Genomic DNA, 24,373 nt, shown 5'->3' with positions numbered 1-24,373 from the left:
CAATGTTTACCTGATTTGAAGTGCCTTGTGCTAAGAGGCACTCCTCATCTTGCTTCAGTTTCTGTAAGGGGTTTTTAATTTCTTTCTGTTTCATACTTTCACCTTTGTTTCTCAGCCATTAGATGAGATTTTTGATAAATCTAACTTACCCCAAGGATGCTTGGATTTTTCAATAACAGATGTAAAAATTGTATTTAATGATTTAAACATCCAATGCATAAACAAAGAATGACTGACATAACTCCTTGCGTAAGGTGCAACAAAATATAGAATAAGAGAGAAATCTCTTATCCCAAAGATGTCATGGTTTTCAATAATGTGAACTTGTTTACTTTTGTGTTCCAAGCCAGCAGGAATTCTTCCACCCTTGACAGAAAGTCTCAGTCAACCAATATTGCTACAATGGCATAGAAAAAACACAATGTCCTTCTTCTATCATTTGTGGTTATCAGAACTTTGCCAAGAACCTGCAAATGCTCTTTAAAAACATGTGTTCTGTATTTGTACCATATCTATTTCAATACGGCTCCTATCATCATCTCACAGGAGGATAAAAAAACTCAACTGAAGTTTTCGCTGCCATGTGTGGGATTATTGCAAATACTTTCATTTCATACCTACTTTACCTAGCCAATAACTCTTAACACTGCAAGCAAACTAAGGAATTATTTGTATTTATTTCTGTAACAAGTATTCTGCACCAAAACATACTTAATAGTGATGCTTTTCACAATGGCCTCTCTGGTCATTTAACTCACTCAGCTTGAACTTTCAGCATCTTTGGTATGATAGAGCACATTCAGTACTTTTTGATACAGCAACACCTTGCAAGTAGCTCAGCAACTACGGAACAAATGGATGTATTCGGTGATGCTGTAAACCCCTTGCCTTCCCAAATGACTAAGATGCCTCCAGATGCCTTTTACTCTGTCCCTCAGCAAGTTGACCAAGTTGGGCAAGACACTGGCAGGTGACACAGCCAGGACAGCTGAACTGACCTCAACAAAGAGATATTCCATGCCATGTAACACCATGCTCAGCATTAAAACTGGGAGGCAGATATGGGGGCAGTTTTTCCCAAGCAGCCATTGTCCAGGGACTGCTTGGGCTTTGGTGTACTGGTGGGAGGTGGTGACTTGTGTCACTTGCTTTTGATTCCTTTTTTTGTTCCTTCCCCTTCACTTATTAAACGGTCTTTTGTCTCAATCCATGAGTTTTCTTTCTTTCTCTTCCTCCATCCTTCTGGCAAGAGGAATGAGTGGGTGACTGGGTGGGGATTAATCTGTCAGCCAGGGTACAACTCAGCAGAGTCTGAAACACTGCCTAGTCAGCCAACAGACTGTGACATGACACTGTACATACCCCAGCCAAGGACTCCCAAGCCATCTATCATGGTGGTGTGTGAGTCAGTGCCCACCACACTGTCTGGATAGTAGTAGCCATCCTGATCCATCACCACTCTTGCCAAGTACTCCAAGTTCACTTGGTGAATGATCCCAGAACCTGGTGGAATAATCCTCATGTTTTTGAAAGCCTGAGAACCCCACTGAAACAGAAAGAATTGGAGTAAAAAAAAATTTTGATGCACATGAGAAGAACTTTTGTTCATTGTACTTTCTCCATGTGAATAGGATTAATTATTCTGATACCTTTAAGAATTCAAACCTTTCTTTGTTCCTTTCAAATTCCAAGTCTTGATTTTTTTGCAAGCTGTCTGATCTGCAAGTGAAAACAATCATCTGTAAGGAACAGAAGTGTCCACCTGAAATTTATGTCTCATCAGATAGAGCTACTCAAAAGTTGAACAAAGAGCTACTAGCTAATGCTAATGCTGATCAGTCTCACTTTTTAAATCTCACTGAAGCTGTGAACCAATGAAAATTATTTAAGAAATCTTAAGAGATAATACCTATCTGATTCAAATGTGAGTGATAATCTGCATCTTATATATGTGGCAGGCCTAATCCACTTTGGAGCAATGAAGTTTTCAACACCTAAATCAGAAGCAATGAGCAAAGCACTAAAGAGAACTGGAACAGAACTGCCCTGCAACTTCAGTTAAAGAGAGGTCAGTGATGATACAGTGCTGTCTGAAGATCCTCTGTTTCAAAGCAGGTAAGGCTAATAAACTTTTCACTTGAATCAGCTGCCTAACATGCCCAAAGGGTTTGAAAGAACTGAAGCTTAGGACTGGCCAACGTTTTCTCCATATATACAAGAGCCTAATGGCAATAAAAGGCTGTCACAAAAAGTAAATACTAGCAAAAAATGTCTAAATGAAGTCCTGGATACTACTGATAACATAAAATGAAGGCTGTTACACAGAAAAAGAATCTTAATAGTTTATTTTGTCCTATGATAAAGATAAAATTGTATCTTGTTCACAAATAAATACACTACTTCCCAAAGACCTTAAAGAAATTTGTTATGTAAATTAAAAAGAAAAAAGCGAAAGTTTCTAAGTGCTGGAACACCCATTGCCCCAGAGATCAGTCTTTAGATTACAATTCCTAATTTTGCATTTGTTTCTAAACTTCGAAGTGTTACATTACAATTAAGAATAGATAGAGCATCTCAAGTTACATAAGTCAAGATTTTTTGGCCCTTTTTCTCCCTGCCAATTATAAAACGGCATCACTGGAAATTTGTATCCTTATTAGTCTACAGTTAAAAAAAGAAGTAGAAAAATTGTTGCATTTGAAAACTATCTGTCAACATTCTTCTATGAAGCAGGCTTTGCAATACACTTCTGTATGGAAGATTGAAGGAAACCATCAAGAAACATGTAACTGCAGGATCTGTTTGGAAAAGTAGGTCACTATGCCAACATTTATATAACATGGAGGGTAGAAGGACCCCTACACAAAGGTCTTGTATTTCACTGTAGGTCTAGTGGGTGCCAGTAAGTACTGTCTTTGTAGCATTCTGAGGACTCAAGAGTATTATGTTTCTTTCTTGTGCTTCTAGAGGCCATGTTAATCAATGTCTTGTACTCTTTTGTGTGGAGGCACTGAACTAGCAAACAGTTCCTTACAGCTGGGCTAGGGTAGCTCAGGTCTTTTCTTATTTATATAAGGAAGAAAAGGAGATGTTCTTGCTTCTCCTTTCCAAAAAGTCCTGCAGGGTCAAAAAAGTGCATTTGGAAAAAAACTATTTCTAAGTAACTAATAATAATGCAGTATTATTATGGAAAAATCAAGATCACGGCAAGTCTGGACTAAGCAGAGTTTCTCTTAACATTTAGTCCAGGCTTGTGCTTCTGAGAGATGCCCCACAATAAAAACAGGATTCCTCCATCTAATTCACAGGAACAGTCCAACTTAAACACTTAAGAATACATGATGCTATAGTCTAAACACTAAGAATATCACCAATGGAACTACCTGGTGTATTCCTGATAACGGAATTATCTGGTAATTGGATCCATTTTATTACCATTAATAAGTAAGAGTTATTTTGTATTCTTACCTCCTGTTAAAATCAACCTGGATGGAGTGATCTATCACCAGATCTGCAGGACAGATAGGATTGATTTTTTCAGGGTCCCCACCAAGTTTCTTCACAGCGTCACGCATTGCAGCAAAATCAACCACAGCAGGTACCCCACTAAAACAAAAAAAGACAGGGTGAAACAATTCGGAATCTAAAAAAAACCAACCAACAAAACACAACTATGATCCTGAGATGCAGAACAGACACCTACTGTCCCATACAAAGCAAACTGCAACCTTATCCTGAGTCTTGGGATCCTTACTCTACAAAAGAGACAATATCCTCGGGAAGACAAATTCGGAAGAGTAGAAGATAGAACTGTATCCATATTCTGAGCACTGTTAGAATGAAAAACTAAAAAATCCCCAAATCCATCAAGCAACACAAGTAGTTTAGTATACTTGGCTGGGAATCTGGGAAACTTAGTCCTAGTCAGCACTCCTTTGGGACCTTGAACTGCTTTCTCTCGTTTTGTTCTGTTCTGCTCCCTCCTCCCCAGTTTGTTTAAAAAAAGAAGTGAGGAGGGGGAGAAGGACAATGTCCTTTCTTTAATGTTTTGCTATGTTTATTTAGCTGATTTTAAAGCACGAGTCTTGACTTCCAACTTTTGAAAGCATACGAAAATCTCCACCACAGTTAGGGCTGACTGGTGTCTTCCACACTTCAAGTGAAACTAGCAAAGCATGGGCATCAGATTTCTTAAATTACAAAGGGCACGACTGCAAAATCCAGAGTAACTGGATTTTCAGAAGTAGACTTAACTGCCCTGGCAAACCACTGGACAAATACAGAAATTAGAAATAAGGTGTACCACTCATTTTTAAGGAATTCTTGTACTTAGTACTGACAAAAAGTCCTTATATCACATATACCATTCAAACAGTAAGTTTTCAGGCTACAAGTCAATACATTCACATTTCTGCCTTCTCGCGTATTGTGAACCTGCAAACCCTCGAACTCTGACTCAGAAAAAAGTTGTTTTTAAGTCTCAGTGGTTCCAAATATATTTTAAATCTCTAAATTAACTCTTCCTTCCTAACTGAGGCAGCTAAACTATAGAGGGTCAAACAGGAGAGTTTTTCATCCTTCCAACCCAAGTTTAGTCATAAGTAAACAAGGAGTAGTACTCAGAAGTTCTCACACTTCAACATGCGTCTTATCTTATACACAGTTTTATACTTATTTTTAAAAAGCTTCTGGCTCTTCTCAGCACGTAAATTCTCAGCTTCTACAGAGCCATGTACTATCATGACACTTTTCAGTCAGTTTGGGAAACCCTTCCTGTATACCAGTCTTCCCGATTTTGCTGGCAGCTGAGACAAAAAAGAGCTGTCTATGATCAATGCTGACTCAGAAGACAAAACAATTATGTGGGTTATAAACCAGAATTGAGAAGGACAGAAAACTGAAAACATGAACTGCTGGAGGGAAAATATAACATTAAAAATAAAGAGATGCCGCCACCATCACTAAATAACAGTAAACCATCTGAACTCCAAATTGCCTCTTGTGGATGCAATTTACCCAATCTATTTGTTTTGAAGAGTTTCATAAAGATCCATATTTCTCCAACCCAGAAGCACTTATTCTAATGCTTCTATCATGAGTGTTTCCCTTTCCAAGTGCTGTCTGTAGCACGACATCCAGGAAATCTGAAAAAGGTCTCTCCAAACATTTCACTACGATTCTTTACCCCAGCTCGCCCCGTCCCCGCCAAGCCCAGTACTGCTGCCCTTGCAAGAACCCCACTTCCTAGCTTTGGAGAGCATCAGACTCACGTGAAGTCTTGTAGAATAACTCTTGCAGGCTTAAATGGCACTTCAACATTCTTGTGTTGCACCACTTTCCAGTTCAGAATAGTCTCGACATCTTCTTTCTTCACTAGGAACTCATCACAGTTACGGACTGCTGCTTCCAAGAGGACTCGAATAGAAAACGGCAGGCGGGCTGCAAAAGTAAGGGGTGAGAAACAAATTCAGTTTTTATCTTACGTGTGAGCAAATGCAGAGATCCACATCTGGGAAAAAGGGATTCTTGATCTTACAAGGCTTCAACTCAAAATATCAGATACCTTTTTGTAGCCTCCAGCTTAGTCAGGAGTTCAGTGCTAACACTCGCTTACACCCAATTCTTTGAGCAACTATCTCAGTCCCTGTGACACAGTAGATATCTTTGCTGAAAGGATTCTTTTCTACAGCTCTTCTATCCTCCACAGCACTGACACCACTCTTCTATTGCTAAGTTAATAATTTTTTCTGCTGGATAGTGAGACTTGTATGCTTTTTTTTTTCCTTCAAGAATGTGGAGTTTATCATTCTAAGAATACTGGTATGGATCAGCCACACAAAGTCCAACATGAACTGATTTCTCATATATACATCGAGTCTGCAACAGATGTGCACTGCTGACGTTTTGAGAAAATGTTTCTCCTCTTGCTTTCTGTATTCTTCGTAATCACCTATTTTCTTTCTGAAAGGGGAAAAATACCATCTCTAAACTATACTCATTTGCTAAGTCAGTGTCATGTATTGTAAGATTTTTACCAGAATACGCAAGTACATTCAGGAAGTGTCAGAGGAACTAATGAAAAAGCCTCCTCACAAAGAATTTTCTGGTCACTACTGTTTCTAAAGCTGAACAATCCTTCAAGATGATTCAGTCATATCAACTCCAGGTCCTTTCTAGTCTTTTGCAGCAGCACAGCAGTTAGACAAGAAAACTTGTCCTCTTACTTTTGCCTAGTCCAGATCTACTCAAGAAAAATTTGAGTGATGGGTGCACAACGTATTGAGAAAACAATACTGTGATCTTGCCAGTATTTCTGTAGTTTTACATTTTGCTAAAATTTTGTTTCAAGAATGATCTTTTGAATTTATAGTTCTCTCCAGAGATCAAATATCATCCCATGTTGCAATGTCTCTCTAGGTTCTGTTGATCAATGTTAACTAAATGCTTTCCTTATGTTGTCAACCTACCATATCTCACATCTTCCAATTTGCTCAGATTAAAGAACTTCTTCAGAGGCTGTTTAGGGTCCAGTGGCTCCACAATCCATACAAAAGGGTTGCTCATGGTTGTTCAAGACCCTTAATGTTCCTAAAACACAAAAGAAAAATCAGAATCATTTTTATGACATCTGTCCTGCATATAAAGTATATCTCCCAGTCCCACAACATATCTGTCCCCTGTACAAGGCCTGTACCAGACAAAAAGGTCTTGCACAGTCTGTGTTAGTCATACTTTTGCCCCTACAAAGCTACTTCTAACATGTCCTCAGAGATAAAGGTCTGCAGGAAGATATGAGCATTGTGAAAAATATAGATATACCATGCACTTTACAAAAGAAGTTAAAGTCTGCACTATCCTCTTCTTTACACTGCTTCCAGACAGCCCTTCTGTGATCTTGAAGCCTCTGTGATCCATGAATCACCATGACAACGTGGTTTCATTTTTTTAAGTGGCATCTGTCTAAAGCTAAACAGTCAAGCATTTGCATTCAAAATAAAAATCAATTCAACTAAACCACAAAATACAATGGTTTTACTTGATACAGAAAACATCACATACTAAGATTACAAACCCCAACAATCAGAGGTACAACGAACTTTCCTCTTTTCAGAAATATTTGTTAGGGTCACCACCAAAAAAAAAAAAAAAAAAAAAAAAAAAAGTGGACTCTACTGAAAACCTCACTTCAGTGTAAGATTTTGGATTTTGTGATTAACCTAACAGTTTACTGGACGTAGCACTCCAGTGCCATCTAGGACTTTTAGGGTTCACTACTACAAGTTAAAGTACTCTGAGATAGTTCCAATATCAAGGCCAACTATCACATAAAGTCTTAAATTCATTCTAGAAATATCTCTCAATCTCGAGAAAAGGTAAACTGCATGCAAACAGCCTAATTAAACAGTTACTAGGATGCTCTTAAGACCTGAACTCTGCTCAAGTCTCTTTTGGAAGCACTGGCTTAGGCCAACACATGTCAAGGAACAAGCTAACAATTTAACAGCAAGGACAGTTCTGTGTCTGGCAGTGTCTGGCAACATTCCCAGTCACAACTAAAATTTTTTTAGAAGAGAGACAATCACAAGCCTGATTTCCAGATCTGGTTTTGTTATTCTACAGCAATGTTCCTTTCTTCCTTCAAGTAACATTATCTTCCCTTGTCTGTGTTTTTCAAACAGCTTCCCCTTTCAAACAAGGTATAAGATGCATACCCTTTGACAGCCCTTGGAGACTGTTTGGTGAGAGGGATGCATAACATCCAGTATTTGTTAAAGCAGTTAGTGCAAGGCCAAAAAGTGAGTAAATTCATCTCACCTGACAATCTAATTGACTGTTCAAGGAATACTACTACGGCAAATATATTTATGGGGGTCTTTTAAAGCATTTCAGAACAAATATTGTTTCACATATTTTGAAGACAACAGCCAAGTTAGAGGTCAGATCAAGACATGGAGACATAGTAGTAAAGGAAGGACCTGAGTGTAAAGCATCAAGATCCTCTAAAAGAAAGAAAAAATCCAGAATACCATCTAACAAATCAATAAGAGTTTCTAAATCAAAAGTTAAATGCCCAGGGAAGGCAGAAAGGTAGGCAAATGAACAAACTGCAACCACCACCACCACTACCACCTCCAAGCATATTCCCCTCTCACATTCCAGTGTCCAAGTTACTTTCTAAGACTCTGGTTCCCAGCTTTGCAGATGCCCATCCCACACACAAGTCCGTCAAGGTTTAAGTGTTATTTATTTAAACAGAACTAATTACTCAGCTCATCTTCTTCTAACCAAACTCTGTGCTTCTACAATTCAGCATGATCAAAACAATCTGCTTCCTTTCTGTCCATGACAGCTATGTTTCTGGTGGGCTTTATTTTCTGTCTTGCAAGCTAAGAACATTATTTTATGCATATTCATTTTTCATGGGAAAATCTATGGGTAGCTGATGACAGAAAACACAGAACAACAGAAAAAGCAGGAAATCAATTCTTTGATATGACTGTTACAAGTTCACTGTACTCACTTCACATTTTCTCATCTAAGTATAAATTGCTGCTGTAACATTTCCCATCCAAGTCTGTGTCTTGGCAGGCCACAGCAGCAACTCAAGATGCTGTGACACATTATCTAGTTGTTATCAATTCTTTGCCAGACATCACCCTCTTACCCAAACACAGCTTTTTTTAGTTCACAGTATGAGATACTTCAGTACAAACCTGCTTTCATCAGTGAGTTACACAAATATGTCAAACAGTGCTGGGTCCAAGGCCTAAACACATGTTCTTTTCATCTGTCTGGTCACACTGACGTGAACAATCTCTGTTAGAAACTTGTAAGCCATTTAGAAATTCCTGCAAATAGGTAATGCATCTATAAAAAAACAAAAAAAACCCCACAACAAATTGCAGCATTGCTGTAGGAAATTTCACAGAGCTGGAGAAGCCCCAGTCACGTCAGCTACTTCTAGACAGTAAACTCTAAACCAAGTGTCCACAGAACAGAATTCAAGCTACTGATGTGCCAAAAAGATGCAAGGGAACTACACTTTGCAGATGGAGTACATCAACATTTTTTTAAGTAACTACTGTAGTAGATACAGATAAACTTGCAATTGCATCACAGAGTTTTGTAGGCATTGAAATGTAAATATGCAAACAGGTATGCAAGGAGCTGACATCTGTCTGGGATTGACGCAGTGTGTAGGGTCACATGCACGGGGCACGGCCAACGGCACATGATCAGGGTAATAAATGATCACATCTACCAAAGAAAGCACTTGATCCTCTTCCTAACAACCTCAAAACCATCCATGAGGAGGCAAATTCCAAAATGGGATTCCACATAATAGCCTTCAGTAAGACAGAAGTACAGATTAAGAGGTTTCTAATGTTAACAGCCATCAGCCACCTATACAAACAGTGCTCATCCTGGTCTTAGAAAAAGAGCAGCAACTCCAGCCCAAGATGTTCCTCCTGTCCTATTATCTAGCCACACACTTTTAGTGTTTATGTAATTCTGGACACAGTCCTAGGACTTCAGAAGTTTCATGTGATAGAAATCTATGAAAATTGTTCAAGTGGGAAGTTGTTTTGTTTAAAAAAAAAAAAACAAAAACAAAAAACCAAAAAACACCACCACAACAGAAAAGAGCAGAGTCTAATTACTGGAACCTTCTCAAAGAGTAGCATGACTTTGTATAAAGTGTACCAAAATAACAATAGCTTTATTTTAGCTCTTCCTGTGCCTACCAACACAATTCTGTAAACACTGATAATTTGACTCATACTAACGCTGATGATCTTTAAATCTACAGTCTATAACTACCAATAGTGTTTTCCACTCACCTTGTTACGTCCTTGCTTAGCTCTGTGCCACCCAGCTTCACCTCTTACCAGACTGTGCGTTGAATTCACACACAGACTACACATCATATGACTTCTGGCTCTTTCTCCCAGCTCCACTTTTCTCCCTCTCAGAGAAGTGAAAGTGTAGAATGATTCTAACCATGAATACCACGAGGAGCCAATTTATTTTGGCAAAGTCATAACTTTCCAAATATAAAAAAAAGGAAGCTGGTTTTTTAAGCATGGAAGATTTGCCCTTCAGAGCAGAGTATGAACCTTCAGCTCTAACAGCTGTTCCATACTGTCTGTATTCTGAGATATGACACGGGACAGTGTCATGCAGACAGACCACAGAGAAGGAAAAGTTGTGCTGCTTAGCCTCTCACTATACCTGAGAGAGAATCTGAAGACACCAGAGATGCTCTAGACATCATTTTATCATATTAGTCTACTCTCTTTAGAGCTGCAGAAGGGTCTAAAGGCGAAAATGAACACAGCTAAAGGCAACATTGTTCACACCACTAAAAAAAAATCCATTTTTTAAAAATACATCTGCTGTTAACTTTCTTTGTTGTACCAGATCAATATCAGCAACAGCACTGATTTGGGTTCTTTTAGGGATTTCAGGAGAGTCTATTCTTCTCTTGATATCCTGAACAAGATAGCACATGGAGTACTTTTCTGCCAACGTACATGTTGACAGTAAATCATGCTCTTTCTGTAGTACATGAGTGTTGACAAGACCCTTGGTTAGTAATAACCACATTTATTACAGAAGAGCCTGAGGATAGACCGAGGTCATAGATTTATTTTTGACCTGCAGAAAGTGGGAAAAAAAAAAAAAAAAGAGAGAGGAAAAGAAGCCTCTGGGTGAGACAACTTCTGTCTAAGCCTCAGGCCATAAAGTAGGAACAGATCCAGTACAGTCATTCTGCATTTTACTGTAGACATATTAATCTCATTCAGGGGAAGATAACACATCTCCAACACCACCATTTCCATTCCATCTTTGGTTTCTTGGTTGCTGTCTTTCAAATTACACAAGGGTGTCCACGTTAATTTTAAGCATCTACTCATAAAACTAAATATTTAATAGCTCGACTAAAACACATTCCAAGTAGCAAAAGTTCTTTTTCCTGTAGGGTTGGAAAATTCTTGGCCATTACAGACAAGAACACATCCAGCAAAGGAGCTGTTTGAACTCTCTACCAGATACTAGAAATGCTAGAAAAGGATGCACACAATCAAAGCAAAGATGGTATTTTTATCAGCCATCAAGAAGGGGAAGGCTCAGACTTGAAGGAAATTTGTGAAGTAACTTTCATCTGAAAAGCTGAAAAAGCAGAGCTGAGCCAGCCGGACTGCTACGACAGAAGCCCTTGCCTGGTGAACAGGCAGAGTACATAGCGAACGCTCATGGACTTCCTTGGAAAATACAACATTTTCCATTTCTGATAAACCTTCCCACCTTCCACTGAGATTATTGTCCTTCTTCCTATTCCCCAAAGTTACCTACCTCAGTTTTGTCAACTGATTGACATTGTGTGTAAGTACATGTGTGCATCTCTACTTAGCTGCTAAGTATGTGAAAAGAACCTCTACATAACAAAAGTAAATGAAATTTAAAAAAATCTAAGGAGAGACACAGCAGCGCAGCAGGCTACTGAGCTGTAAATCCATCAAGACAATATTGAGCATGCACTTTCTGACATTACTAAGAGCTATGTATAGTTGAACAGCCCTTAAGCATGAGGACTATCGCTCAGTCCCTTCACAGAAAATTAGCCTCTGCAACTGAGATAGCTCTTCTCATGGTTTCACACTCCACTCAGCAATACTACTTAACTGAAAATATTGATGTCAATTTCCAGTTTACCTGAGCTATAGATTGCTTAGCCATGAACAAAGATCTCTTGGCAGGTCCATCACATAGGAACTTCTGTCCTACATGAATTATAGCATGCTCTGTGTAAGCCTCCCTTGCCTGAAAAGCAATAATGGAAAACACTCATAATAAGCATGTTGCCAGAACTCTGCACTTTTGATATTGAGAGATAACGTCTCCCACAGTAGTCAGGTGTCTGCAGTAGTAAAACTTTGGTAAAGAAATCCATCCATAACTCAAGTCAGTTTAGGAAGAAAACATGCAGATATTTGTGTGGCAGAAAAAAAAAAAAGTTTAAAAATCCAAGTTGCCTAAGACAAATGTTTGTGTTACTCTGGGAGAAAAAAAAATCCAAACACCACCACAATAACAATACATACACACACGAAAGCACAACCTAAAAAACTCTCAAACCCAAAACACAAATGGCCCAGCATCTGGACACAGTTCAACACCATTACTAGAACAAGTGGAGTCTTGTTTTGTAATGCATCTAGCTATAATTACTTTTGGATGCACACAGAACAGATGAGTGTACAACTACTGTTGCAATAAACACAAGTTTCTTGTTTTGATTAAGAGAAGCTCTCACTATTTAACGTTTACTCTACTTGTGATAGATAAGCCCACTATGTGAGAAACATGGCAGTGCTGTATTGGTGTAAGCAGTCAGCAACCAGACTTCAGTTGCTAATAGAGATTTGAGAAAGAATCTTTGTTTTTCTGAATTATGTTATAGATCCTGAAAGAGAAGTCCACTAATACTCAAGAGGAACTCCGTACTAGAGCACAAAGAGGACCCTGGACTGCAGGCTTTATTGCTTACTCTTGCCATCTAAAACTTTGACTGCAATGCTAAAATGTTTATTTATTCAGAGAGACCCCATGTGCTGCACTTCCAGTGCACTGGACAGGTTAGTAAGTGCATACTCCTATAATCTGTATATTTCAAAGACTGTTTTAGGCATTCTGATAGCTTTGCACATAGCACTGTATTGCATGTATAATAACTGAAGATTTAGTTCTGAGATAAGGCCCGTGAAATCAAACCTTCAGATCTTAATATAACCCCAGCTTCAAGTGAGCTGGAAGTTTAGCTGCGTGTCCAGTTCCAAGATGTGGATATTAAACTGCCTCCAGTCCTCCCTCACTTCAACACTATTAGTTCACTCACTGCTTACAGGACAGTCAAAACATTTCTCTTGTATACACGTGACCAGCTTTTGGTTATTCAGGCAAGCACACATATCTAGTGTCCTCAAACAGCCTCTAGAATGCAATCTAGCCTTACAAGTCACAAAATCCAGATCCTAATTGAACAAGGGTAAGTGTTAAGGAAATGCTGTGTCAGCAGACTCAGTGGACCACTGAGTGTCCTAGTTAAAAAAATTCTTTTTGCTGCAGGAAAATGAGCAGTATTATGCCTGAGAATACAGGGAAGCTTATTTGGAGGCTACAGAACACTGAAAAACGAAGCCTTGATATTTTTTTTTTTTTTAACTGAAATAGCAACTCTGAACTTTAACCTACTTCCTACCTCTACACAAACTTGCTGTTCGTTTCCCCTGTGGTAGCAGGCTTAGACTGTTCATTAATAGATGTGTGGCATCAACTAGTTTTAACAAAGAAACAGCTTTCAGTGTTAGCAAAAAAAAAAAAAACCCACACAAAAAACCCCACAAAACCCGGTGTAACATACAGAAGCACTTTCACACTGTTAACGTGGAAGTGCTGCAAGAAGTCTGGAATACAGAGCATGTTGTAAGTGCATACAAAAGTTTGCTCTGAAACTTGGTTTCAATTTCAGTACACAGGATTAAAAGACATCTCAGTATGGCTGTGTTTGTTTGTTTTAAAAGGCTCATGTGAAGAGAGGAAGGAACTCTGCAGAGGTGCATGGGAAAGGGGAAACAAAATGGGAGTGTTGTGAGAGAGCCCTCTACTCAAACCAGTACCCTTGTACCAGCTGCCTCTGCACCACTAAAACTCCTTTTATGCAACTTGCCATCTGAACTGTTTCGGAGTTATGCAGGTGGATCTTTACAGCATGAAGAACTTACGAGAGGATTACTAGTGTGGTGAAACAAATTCGGCATCATGAGGAAAACATCCCACCTTTTCGTGCCATTTCAAGCCAAATCCTGAATTTGTGATATGGAAACTAACTGAAAATAAACATCCTCTTTCACAAGCTTCTGAAGTCCTGCCTCTGTAGAACTGTGACAAGTCTCAATTCTTGCATCAAACTGGCAAATGCCTAGAGGCAATCTGAACTAACAGCTCCCTAAGTAAGTCAGCACTGAAGGCAAGAAGCCCCTCTACCTTCTACCTGTTCCAAAAGGAGGACAGTGACCACTTTTCAATCCATATTCTTCCAGTGATCTTAAGTGGATTGTTACCACAAGGAGGGAGAAAATTTCCAGCTATAATGTGGTGAAATTCCACAGTGAAAGTCTGTCTTGGAAAACGTAAGAGATTTGCTGCTCTTCTTACTATTTAAATATTAACAATATTTCTTCTGTGTTTTTCTGTGATTACTGTTTCAGCTCTTTCACCATTGCTGCAAAAACTTCATTGAATAATAACAAAACGGGAGTGAAGTATCCTCTGGCTAAAGGGAAGCAGAGAGAAAGAAAGGTGCCAAATTACAAATGGGATACAACAAAAAATGTAGTTATAAAGCACTACAGTCTTTAGTTCAGCAGCAGTCTGCATGATACACTCTACAAAGCACCGCTAAATGTCCAGTCTCCTTTGTACACCAAAAACCTCCCCAGACAGTTCCTCTCTCTTACAAGTTCCAAGATAAGCAAGGTGCTGACAATATTCTGAATAGCTTCCTTACACACACAACAGATCCTAGAGGGCACAAGAGTCAGTTGCACTTCCTACTCCATGCACATTAAATTCCACTTACTGTCTTTGAAGAAGTAACAATCCCCAGAAGTTTATTAGGACATTCTGATGGAGCACAATTGCTTTCAAGCAACGCAATACTAAATAAATATTCCAATGTTAATATTTCTCTAGGGTGGCCTTCCTTTACTTCAGTATTGTGGATTGATAATGAGCCAGTCTGAACAATAGCAACAGCACTGAGTGCTCAGAGATATTAATTCAATTCCAATTGTTTGAAGAGAGAATCCTCTGGTTTAGACCAAGTTTCCTGCTGATACTAAAGAGTACTGAAGTCCAGACCTTTTTGTACTCTCCTGCCTGCCTGCCATGCTTGCTTTAGAAGTGGAAACCAAGTATCAAAGTACAACCTCCAGTTAAAAATTAAGAGAGAACTGTGGAGGTGTTAAAAACATGACAATGTTCTGAACAGACATACAAGGATTAATCCAAACCTGTAATTAATCCATATTCTGAAACTGGGCATCTCCACAGCCACTGGCATCAGACAGGTCAGACTTAAAGGCAAATATCTGCACCTGTGCTACAATCTCTTTGACTGTTACTGTTATAGAGCACTTACACCTGCTGTGTCATGAAGGCAAAACATACTATTCTGTCACCCCAATTAAAAAAAAGCCCAAAACTAATAAAACCTGTCACTTTGCCATAATATAGACTTCACCTTCTATTGCTTTTCTTCCATCCCTTCTCTGTCTTACTTATGTTGCAGTTTTACTCACTTTCTGCAACAAAGCAGGGTTGCTGTGTGCTTTATATGTATGCTATGAACTAGTCTCTGCTATTTAAATACTACTGAATAGTGACAGTAGGAAAATTAATGAACAAGCTTTGCCTTGGTGAGGACAGGGCAGCACCACTCCTCTTCCATTCCTGCTCCTCCCGCTAAATCTAGTCTTCCTCAGCTCTGCAAAAGCCGACTCCTATTCCTAGTGTGAGCAGGAATAAAGCTGGGTCGCGGAAAGACCAAATCCCAAACAGGCCAGGGAAGGGGCACCCGCTCCGCCGCCCGGCCGCCTGCTGCCGCGCGGAGATGGGTGTCACAAAGCCGCCGGGCTGCCTCTTCCCCGCGCGCCGAGCCGCGCCAGCGTCCCCTTCTAGCTTCTACCCCGGGACCCAAGGCCGTGTTGGACGCAGCCCTGCTAGGCCGGCCTGGGCTGGGCTGGGCTGCCCCGCCGCCGCCAAGGCCCGCAGCCACCTCAGCCCTCGGCCGGGGCGCCCCTCAAACCCCCATCTTTCCCCACGGCCAGCAGGGCCCGCCGACGCCGGGGAAACGCAGGCTCGCCGCAGGGGTCGCAGCTTCAAGGCGCTCGAGAAGCCGCCAGCACGGGCAAGGGAGCAATTGGCAGCCGCCCCGCAGAGGCCATACTCACCGGGGAGCGAGAAGGAACGAGCTACCGCTTGTCGTCAGGGTCCGCCAGGCGCAGAGGGAAGCGGTGTGGCCGGCCTGACTCCGCCCCGCCGCCCTCAAGGCTGGCCGCGGCGGCATGGCGGCTGGCCCAGGCGGTGGGGAGGCGGGCCGTGGGGAAGGGCCGGCAGTCGGCCCAACGGCTGTGGGGGGGCCGCGCAGCGGGCAGGGCCCGACCTTCATACTGTTTGCCCTGGCCTCGGCCCTCGTCTTGGGCATGGCCGTAGCCTAGGCTGTACTGCATGGAGCCGTCGCCTTTCTAGGGCGGCGCCACACGCTGTGTGGGGGGACGAAGCCAAGAAGCGCCGTACCGTGCTGAGGTGTACCCTGAGGCCAGGGGCGGGCAGAGCAGGGGCGCCGGTGCCACAGTTGAGGTCGGGTCAGGTCAGGCCTGTGCTGCGGTGTGGACCGAACGGTCACAGAGATGGGCATTTTAAAACAATCAGCTGAATCTGGCCGAGGTGTTATTTGCATATGCTCCAAGTGCTCCACATGTTCCTGGCCTGTGGCTCCCAGTGTGCACACTTGCTTGAGTTTCAGAGGGCTTCTAAGAGCCCCATCACCGAGGCGAGGACCTGAAAATTATGGTCAGTGAATGATGGCAAGAACAGGTCTTGCTCGGAACTCTGCTTGATGTGCAAGACTGCTTCCTTCTGGCAGTGCAATAGGAGGGGGACCTCAGGTTGCCTCTCAGGGCTCAGGGGAGAGAGCTCGCTGGCCTGGCTGTCAGCAAAAACAGCCTGTTACTTATAAACTGGTCATAGTCAATATCGTGACGCCAATATTGAAGAACAATGTCAGTGTACAGAGTGTCCAAGAGGACCTTATCAGCATCAATCCCACAGCTGAGTGCTATGGAGTGTTTTTCAGTGTTCCACATGCCCACAGTTGAACAGCATACAGTTTGGGCTGGAACAAGGTAAACTAAAAAGTATGTAATTCTAGGAAAACAGTTAGATAAAGAGGAAATGGGAGTTACATGGAAGGAGTGTAATGTGTGTCACAAGTCTGGAGAAGGTCTTGGAGAGCAGTGGCTAGGAGACTTGCTAACCATCAAGAGTCAGAGCTGAAGGGAGAGAGGACCAGTAATGTTTTGTTTTTTCTCTGAAGAAACCTCAGGCTATGAGCAAACAATGCTACATGCTGGCCTTGCTGCAGAGGAGCTGGTCTCAGGTGAGCAAGCTGATATATAAGACTGAAAATGGAAGTGCTTTGCTCTGCTTGGAAAGAAGGATGAAACCTAGAAAATAAACAAGATGGTGCTTCTGGTTGTTTGCGGTTGGGTTCCTTCACACTGACCTGTGTTGACAGATCCTCTTGCCTACACACTGTAGGCAAGAGGATCTGCCTACAGTGAAAATCAGTGGTAGGATCTAGTAAAGAAGATATGTTGTGTAGGGGATTTTTAAACTAAGTACTTAAATCCTGACTTTGGCACACCTGCTACTGATTGTACTGGTACAGTTAGGACTTCTAGGGCCTCTCTGTGGTTAAACTTACTTTTCTTTGACTTGATAACCTTTAAGTGTCCTGTCATCTACAAAATACAGTAGTTTTGAGTTATCATTCACAAATCCTTTCCAGGTTGCCCTGTTTTCTGTTCAGCGTAAGTACCTTATGGAGTAATTCACATGCACTAAGTTATCTTTTTATAATTAAGTTTTTAAAACATATGGTTTGCTTTAACAAATGGTTAACCTGGACATGGAACTAGACATTTAGTAATAATATTCATTTCGAACATTTGTCCAGAGAGGTTCAGAAGACTGAGTGTTTCAGAATAAAGTTGTATTTGTAGTTTGTCTGGTGATGGGCCACGTTTTCTTCAGGACGTTACAAAATAGTAGATCGCTCTGATGATATGAGAAGACAAAGAATTTCTAAAACTTCTTAGTGCTTTCCTTAGAATTTCCTTAGATGTTTCATTAATTGGTAGATTTAAAAAAATGTTTAGTTAACAGTAGTAAAAGCATTTCATTATTTTCCTCTTGTTGAGATAAAGTCCTTCAATAACTCTTTGAGTCACTTTCTTAAAAAAACAAAAAGGTAATTGTAGTTAATAGCAGGACAAACTTCCAAGGCCCATGTGCATCCCCTAGGTTTGAATCATGAGTAAAATCTTTCATACCTAGATACCAAAGCAATTGCTGCAAGATCTGATTGACCTAAAATCTCTTGAGAAAAGAGCAGAGATAGTGAAATAGCAGGTCAGCAACAGAAATGGGAAATCCATTTGTGAGCTCTGACTTCTAGGGAGTATCTGCAAGGTTTGTGTTTTCTGTTCTGTGGGGAGGGGAGGCCTCTGAGTGCAGGGAGTGCGAGGGAAGATTTCATACCACAACAGGAGAGATAGCACTGTTGCAGCTTCTGCTGGTTATATGTGAGGACACAGAGGCTATGATGGGATTGGAAGATAGACTGTTCACTCAAGGCTTTAGGGTAATGCTCTCTGAAGGTTATCACAGGCTGGCACTTGCAGCATGAATATTTGAGGCTGCCGTTCTTCTCAGTAGGGCTGCATTTACATTAATGTGGCTTATTCAGGCAATGATTAAAAGTTTATGGGTTTGTGTCTCTCCCAGTACTGCTAGGAGGTGACTACTACAGTAGAGCCATTCTTTGTAATGAAGATGCTTACTTCAAAAGTGTTCTTGGTTTGCAGGGATTACAAGGATGTCCAATAGTTTTGTTGGGCAATCATGAATTGTGCTGAATCAGGGATAAAGGAATTGGCTTTTCGTTCTTGCACCAAAGATGGACACAAATAGTAGTAATAATGTCATGAGCATGCCAGTGCTTATGACTTTCTATTTTTGAGGCCTTTTCATTACATTATTTCACAGCATATGAGGAACTGTGTGTCAGTACTTTGTCCTTTCTGGCCTACTGGGGAAATCAAGAGGCTTGGCCTAACCTGAGATTCTTGCTAGAATAATTTTTTAGTTTATTCACTAAGCAGTGTTATAGACATCCAAGGAATGTATCAGGTCTGTTCAACCCCTAGCTGACATCACTGTTGTGCCTCTTCCTAACAAGAAGTTACAAATACTTGTGATTCCCAAGGGGCAGCTTTCAGCTCATTACAGCCAATAAAGCCTTAACATACAGCGCTTATTAGACTTCTGTATTGTGGTAATCCTTCATAGAGTCTCAACTGATCCTTGAGTTTACAGCAATCACAGGATTTCTGTGATTAGTCTCAAATTGGGCTAGGACTGGTATGAGAAAACTAGAGCTGTTTGTCTAGAAAACCCAGAGCTCTTTGCCCTTTGAAGCAGCCAAAGAAGCATCCCTCAGCAGCATGATCTGAGTGTGTCTTCCTGCTTTTCCTGGCTATCTGCAATGTAATGAAATGACCTGAGGGAGTTTGTTCTGAAGTGCTGTGTCCCCCCAAGCAGCATCTAAAGGCACATCGTGTAATGTACTATTTTCTGCAAAGCATGGTATTAACATTTTCAAATGAATTCATCACTCGGTAAAAGTGTTTAACTTGAGAAAACTATCTGTGAATGAGTTTGGGAACTGGTGAAGAACTAGCTTGCAGGTTATGGCCTACAGCTTTTCCTGAGCACAGGAAGATTAATGTGTTTGGCAGCTCACTAAGGAGTTAATGCTCAGATTTTGTCATGTTTTAAACAGTTCAAATTATCACTTTGCAACAGTAGTATGAGCCTGAGCAGAGGGGATCTATCATCTCTCAGAAAAGTTAGAAATACCAGAGTGGGTTCTGGTTATTTCAGTAAGCAAGGGCCTGATGCTTCTCTATCTTTAATTAGATGATTGTGCATCCTCTGAAGGAAATAATGTGGTCAGAATATTTTAATAAATATATTATAATTTGTTTCTGGACTTAGCAATGATTTACCTAAATGCCTTTCTTTAGAAGAGGCTTTAATTCATGTAATTGCAGGAATGGTTATTGAACTTCATAGCTGAGCTTCAGGATCAAAACAAAGCATCAAGCTCTGCCATCTACTGTTTAGATGTGGTTTCGCAGAGGATTGGTGTCGCTGCCAGTAAGAGAGCATTGTCTTGAGAGATCAGATCTTGATTTTGCTCTGGAGTCGAAATTCACACAAGTGTACTGTCAAAGATGCATATAGTTCTTTTGCAGAATAAAAGTACTTGTTTGATTCTGCCACATGAACTGAAGAAAAGTAAGCTGAGAACAGATTTATGTACCCCAAATCAAAGCATAAATTGAGACAGAGACAAGTAAAATTCCAGTCATTTGACTGTCAGCATTGTGCCTTGAACACCAGACTACATAATACTTTTGCAAAATTTCTTCAGAAGTGGTTAATCTCTGATTAGCTTATTGTTGCTGTATTGAGCATCAAAAAGAAAAACTGTGCACCATAGAAGTGGGAGAGCAGTTCCTATGCCTATTGTAAGTAATAATATAACTTGCAGTAAATGCAGAAGTGTTTGCTTGCTACCAGTATATTTCCCTGCACAGCTGGGATGGTGTTGAGTACTTTAACCTGGACTAGATTCTTGGGCATGCTCACCCTAAAACAACCCATATTCAAAATATTCTTCAGATTGTAGGTGTATATGTAATGTACAATACCCTTGCAACACAGGCTGGATCTGTGCTGTTCATAGCTTGTATCACAGTTGCACTAACATCCCTTTACTGAGCTCAGAGCTCTGACAGAAGATGTTATTCATCTGATACAGCTGAAAGGGGATAAAGGGGAGCAGTAAGCTAATGCAGAAAGTTGGTAGAAGAAACATGCTCTGGAGCGCAGGCTATACTGAATAATGCATGGCCAGTCTAAGCTACTTGTTTTCACTTTGCAGCTGTACCAGCCCAACAAACTTGCACAGTCACTTACCTTGAGCTGAGAGGCATCCATTTCCTACTACATGCTTGCTGTTATGCATTGGATGACTGTGAAATGTGCCACCTTGAGTGTTCAGTTCAGCACTCTGCTTCTGTTCCCTGTGCTGACTAGTAATTACTTGAAGTTGCTCTAACACCCAGAACTTGATTTGCCTACTTCATGTGGAGGCTATTCCAGTGAACTCTCCCACTTTTAAGAAGCTGATGGTGAACTTCTTTTTCATAGTTCACAATTCAGGAGTTACTCAAATAGCAGGAAGATTTCTTACAAGAATAGGAAGGAGAAACAATAACACTGTCTTTGCTTTAATTTACATTTTTGCAGCAATGTGGGAACAAGTTCACATTCCAAATTCTGCAATGCTGCATACATAGAAGTAAATTCTGGGTTAGGACAAAATGCTATTTAAGGAGAGCTTACAAGAGCTGCATAATTGTATGGATTTAACCAAAGTGATGTGCTGCTTCACAAATTAACGAAAGCATACAAACTTCAAAAAATCCTGTGCCTTTTCCTATTAAGTGATTTACAGTGATTTACAAGCGCCAGTTACTCCCAAAGTCAGGGAGAAGAGGCAACTTTTGTGATCTACCTTTAGCAATACAGCTGAGATCATTGTGCTCTCCAGTTTCAAACACCGTGTTAACCCAGGCTGGTGGAGGCCCAGATGTTTCATTAAATGTGTTTTTCTGCAGCTCCAGATAGAAGAAAATAATTATGGACCTTCTGGAAGATTCTGGCCTTCTGATTCCCATGGAGCATTTTGTGAGTTACAATGTGAAGCAAATTGCCATTATGCCATCTTGAGTGTGACATATTTTTTACAAACAGAGGTGATGGCCACACCTCAAATTTCAGAGTAATTTTTGCTTTGCAGAGAACTGTTAATATAAAATTTGAATTTGTTGGATGCATTAAATATCACTGCTGCAGTGTTCTGAATGAACTGGGATGGAAGTTTAAAGCTGTCACTGGTAGAAATTCAAAAGCAGTTTCACAAGCAGTATGAAGGTATTGCATAGACCACAACGGTGATTTCAGAACAGTTGTGGTGATTTGCAGTTAAACTAAGCTATTTTAGAAGTCAGTTGCAATAAGATTATTTAGAAAATAAATGTCATGTAATGATCATCCCAATGAAGAGTAAGAGAACAAGTCACAGGGAATGTTTTGAGGGGAAAAAAAAGCACGTTAGAAAAAGACTAAACTATGCCAAAACCAAAATGTGTTGAAATTCAAGACAGGCACTATTAGTAAAATGAGTAGGAAACCATTCAGAAGTAAAGAATACTACTACCATAAAAATATATCATAAAAATATGAGTTAGCTTCTGCAAGGGTTAATATACTAGCTATAAATGATGCAAAAGTCTCAGAGTAATTAATTCATCAAATACTGAATTATTTTTGCACCAGCTAAAAACTCAAAGTCTAGAGTTCAACATGACCAGATCCACACTGCTGTTGCTGCTCAGCTTTTAATGGAGCTGTTCTGACCTCAACCAACCAAGGCATAGTGTCACTTTTCCCTTTACAGGCTACTGAACCAGCACTTTAGCTTTGCAGTGAGGGACTTAATGTGTAAAATAACGTGTTATGTAGCCATTGAATTCAAAGTACCATTTTTACCCATGTTCAACTCATTCAGTCACTGTAGAAGGTTGTGCCAAAGCCAGGTTTAGTGCAAGAACTGAGGTTCACTATTCGTTTCTGCTGTTTATATGGAGATGGAGATGGAGGAGGAAGGGGACAAGGCAGAAACATAGAGTTAAATCTTACTCATGTCTCTAAATTATAGAAGGTGATAGAAGTACTTGTTTTCAGTCTGAGATTCATCAATCTCAAGCTATCTTTCTCTTCTGTTGTTATCCATTTCCATATTAGTGTCAGAAGAACTTCTGATACAAGTTCTAATAATTTCTCCAAAGTGTGAAAATGGGAACATTCTTCTGTTACTTTGCAATTAACTGTTTGACACCTGTATCAAAAGCAAATACGTAATCGTGGCTGTAAAGAACAGCTGGCACATTATAGGAAACAACAGAGAATGTGCTCCTTGAAAAGAAGTCCATATTTTATACCACAGAGAAAAGCAGTAGAAATGCCTCTGCTGCACCCTCACGGTAGTCTGTGTTTGTTCGTTACATTTCACTTTATGCTTGAACACGACTGATTCGCCATTCTTAAATACTTTTAAGTGAAAAGTCGTATATTGTCTAATTATTCCACAAACGTTTGTACTGGTACTTTGCTTTTTCTTTTCTTGTTTTTTCTGCAGAAAGTTAACAACCCAAACAAAACCAGCAGTCACAATTCAAGACTGCCACGTAGTTTCTTTCAAGACTTCCTTGAAATGGCACAGTCAGGATGGATATTTCTCTGACATATTTTCCTGCTTCCAAGAGCAGAGAATGATGCATCATATACCCTGACTCCTAGGAAAAGTGAGAGCACAGAGTTACTGCTATGTTATTTGTGGTTTAAAAGTTATCTTTTTTTTTACTTCTTTGCAAATAGTCCAAAGCTTTTCATACAACCAAGCCTTCATTAAGACCTACTTCAGTAGCTGCACTAACCCAAAGGATACCCACTGAGCATAGCAGCTAAGGATAACACAGTGAAGAAAACAGAGGTTGGTGTCTCATTTTATCCTCTTAGCATAAGACTTAGATGCTAGAAGAGAGGGTAATCCTCTACTACTCTTCAGTGTGCAAATAGTGTGCCTCATTCACCGTAGACCTTAATCAAAAGCTGTGGTTGTGCCAAGAGCAATCTGCCCAATGGGACTTACTAAGAAATGTTAATTTGAGTGCTACCAGGCTCTCAATGCTTCATTTCTATCAATGAAATCCCATTCACCTTGTTTTTTAAATTACCACAAGTATTGAAATTCTATTTACTAGACACTAGTGAGATATTTTGGTGATGTTTCCTATGCAAGCCAAACTTAACTCTGTGCTGCTATCAACATATATCAAGGCTAAGCCTCTTTGTCCACCTCCTAAAAGTATTTTTTATTGGTGGCTTGATGCAGCTCTTACTGTAATTTTGCCTTTCAGAAGATTTTTTAAGTGTGTTATTTGGAGAGCAGTGGTTCAAAAGAACTACTTCACACTAGAGTCCCATCTGGATGATCTTGTTCCACAGAAAAAAATCACACTGGCAGTAGTCAGTTTAGTCCATTTGCAAAGAAAATCTACCTACGCCTCAGAACCCTAGTTGTGAAATAAGCATTCATATGAAATTTTAATAGAGGAGTATCTGCTGTGCTTTTAACATTGTACCCTATTATTTCACATTCTCTTTCCTCTGGCTGCATGCCCAGGCACATGGCAAGCTGTCCTAAAATCCAACCCTGAAGTCTGCCTTTTCAACTTGAACATAATACTAACATAACGGAAGGAAGCGTTGAAGACTGAGTTTTTTTTCCATATGAAACTAATTTAGATTAAATTGCCAGACCTCAGAAACT

At 40.3% G+C, this 24,373-nt stretch overlaps 1 protein-coding gene and 1 long non-coding RNA gene across 3 annotated transcripts in view; one reads left to right on the top strand and one right to left on the bottom strand.

The window, feature by feature from the left end:
* Positions 1 to 16,147, bottom strand: part of ACO1 (aconitase 1) — a 30,905-nt gene extending 14,758 nt beyond the window's left edge. The window contains exons 1-6 of one of the 2 annotated variants that reach the window (XM_062017605.1): positions 16,017 to 16,147; positions 6,468 to 6,588; positions 5,271 to 5,439; positions 3,469 to 3,606; positions 1,650 to 1,719; positions 1,363 to 1,546 (exon numbers count right to left, since the gene is read on the bottom strand). In XM_062017605.1, the coding sequence (XP_061873589.1) occupies positions 1,363 to 1,546; positions 1,650 to 1,719; positions 3,469 to 3,606; positions 5,271 to 5,439; positions 6,468 to 6,564 (658 nt within the window). In that variant the 5' untranslated portion in view covers positions 6,565 to 6,588; positions 16,017 to 16,147. Of the gene's footprint in view, positions 1 to 1,362; positions 1,547 to 1,649; positions 1,720 to 3,468; positions 3,607 to 5,270; positions 5,440 to 6,467; positions 6,589 to 9,842; positions 9,872 to 16,016 lie in introns of those variants that run through there. The other variant, XM_062017606.1, reaches the window with a different exon arrangement.
* Positions 16,148 to 17,141: 994 nt separating this feature from the next.
* Positions 17,142 to 23,497, top strand: LOC133628782 (uncharacterized). The gene is made up of 3 exons (XR_009820837.1): positions 17,142 to 17,224; positions 21,597 to 21,666; positions 23,419 to 23,497. It is a non-coding gene; the product is annotated as an uncharacterized LOC133628782 (long non-coding RNA).
* The last annotated feature ends 876 nt before the right edge of the window (positions 23,498 to 24,373 follow it).

This window comes from Colius striatus, chromosome Z (assembly GCF_028858725.1).
Source record: "Colius striatus isolate bColStr4 chromosome Z, bColStr4.1.hap1, whole genome shotgun sequence".
NCBI lineage: Eukaryota > Metazoa > Chordata > Aves > Coliiformes > Coliidae > Colius > Colius striatus.
This window is presented reverse-complemented; position numbering and strand designations above follow the sequence as displayed.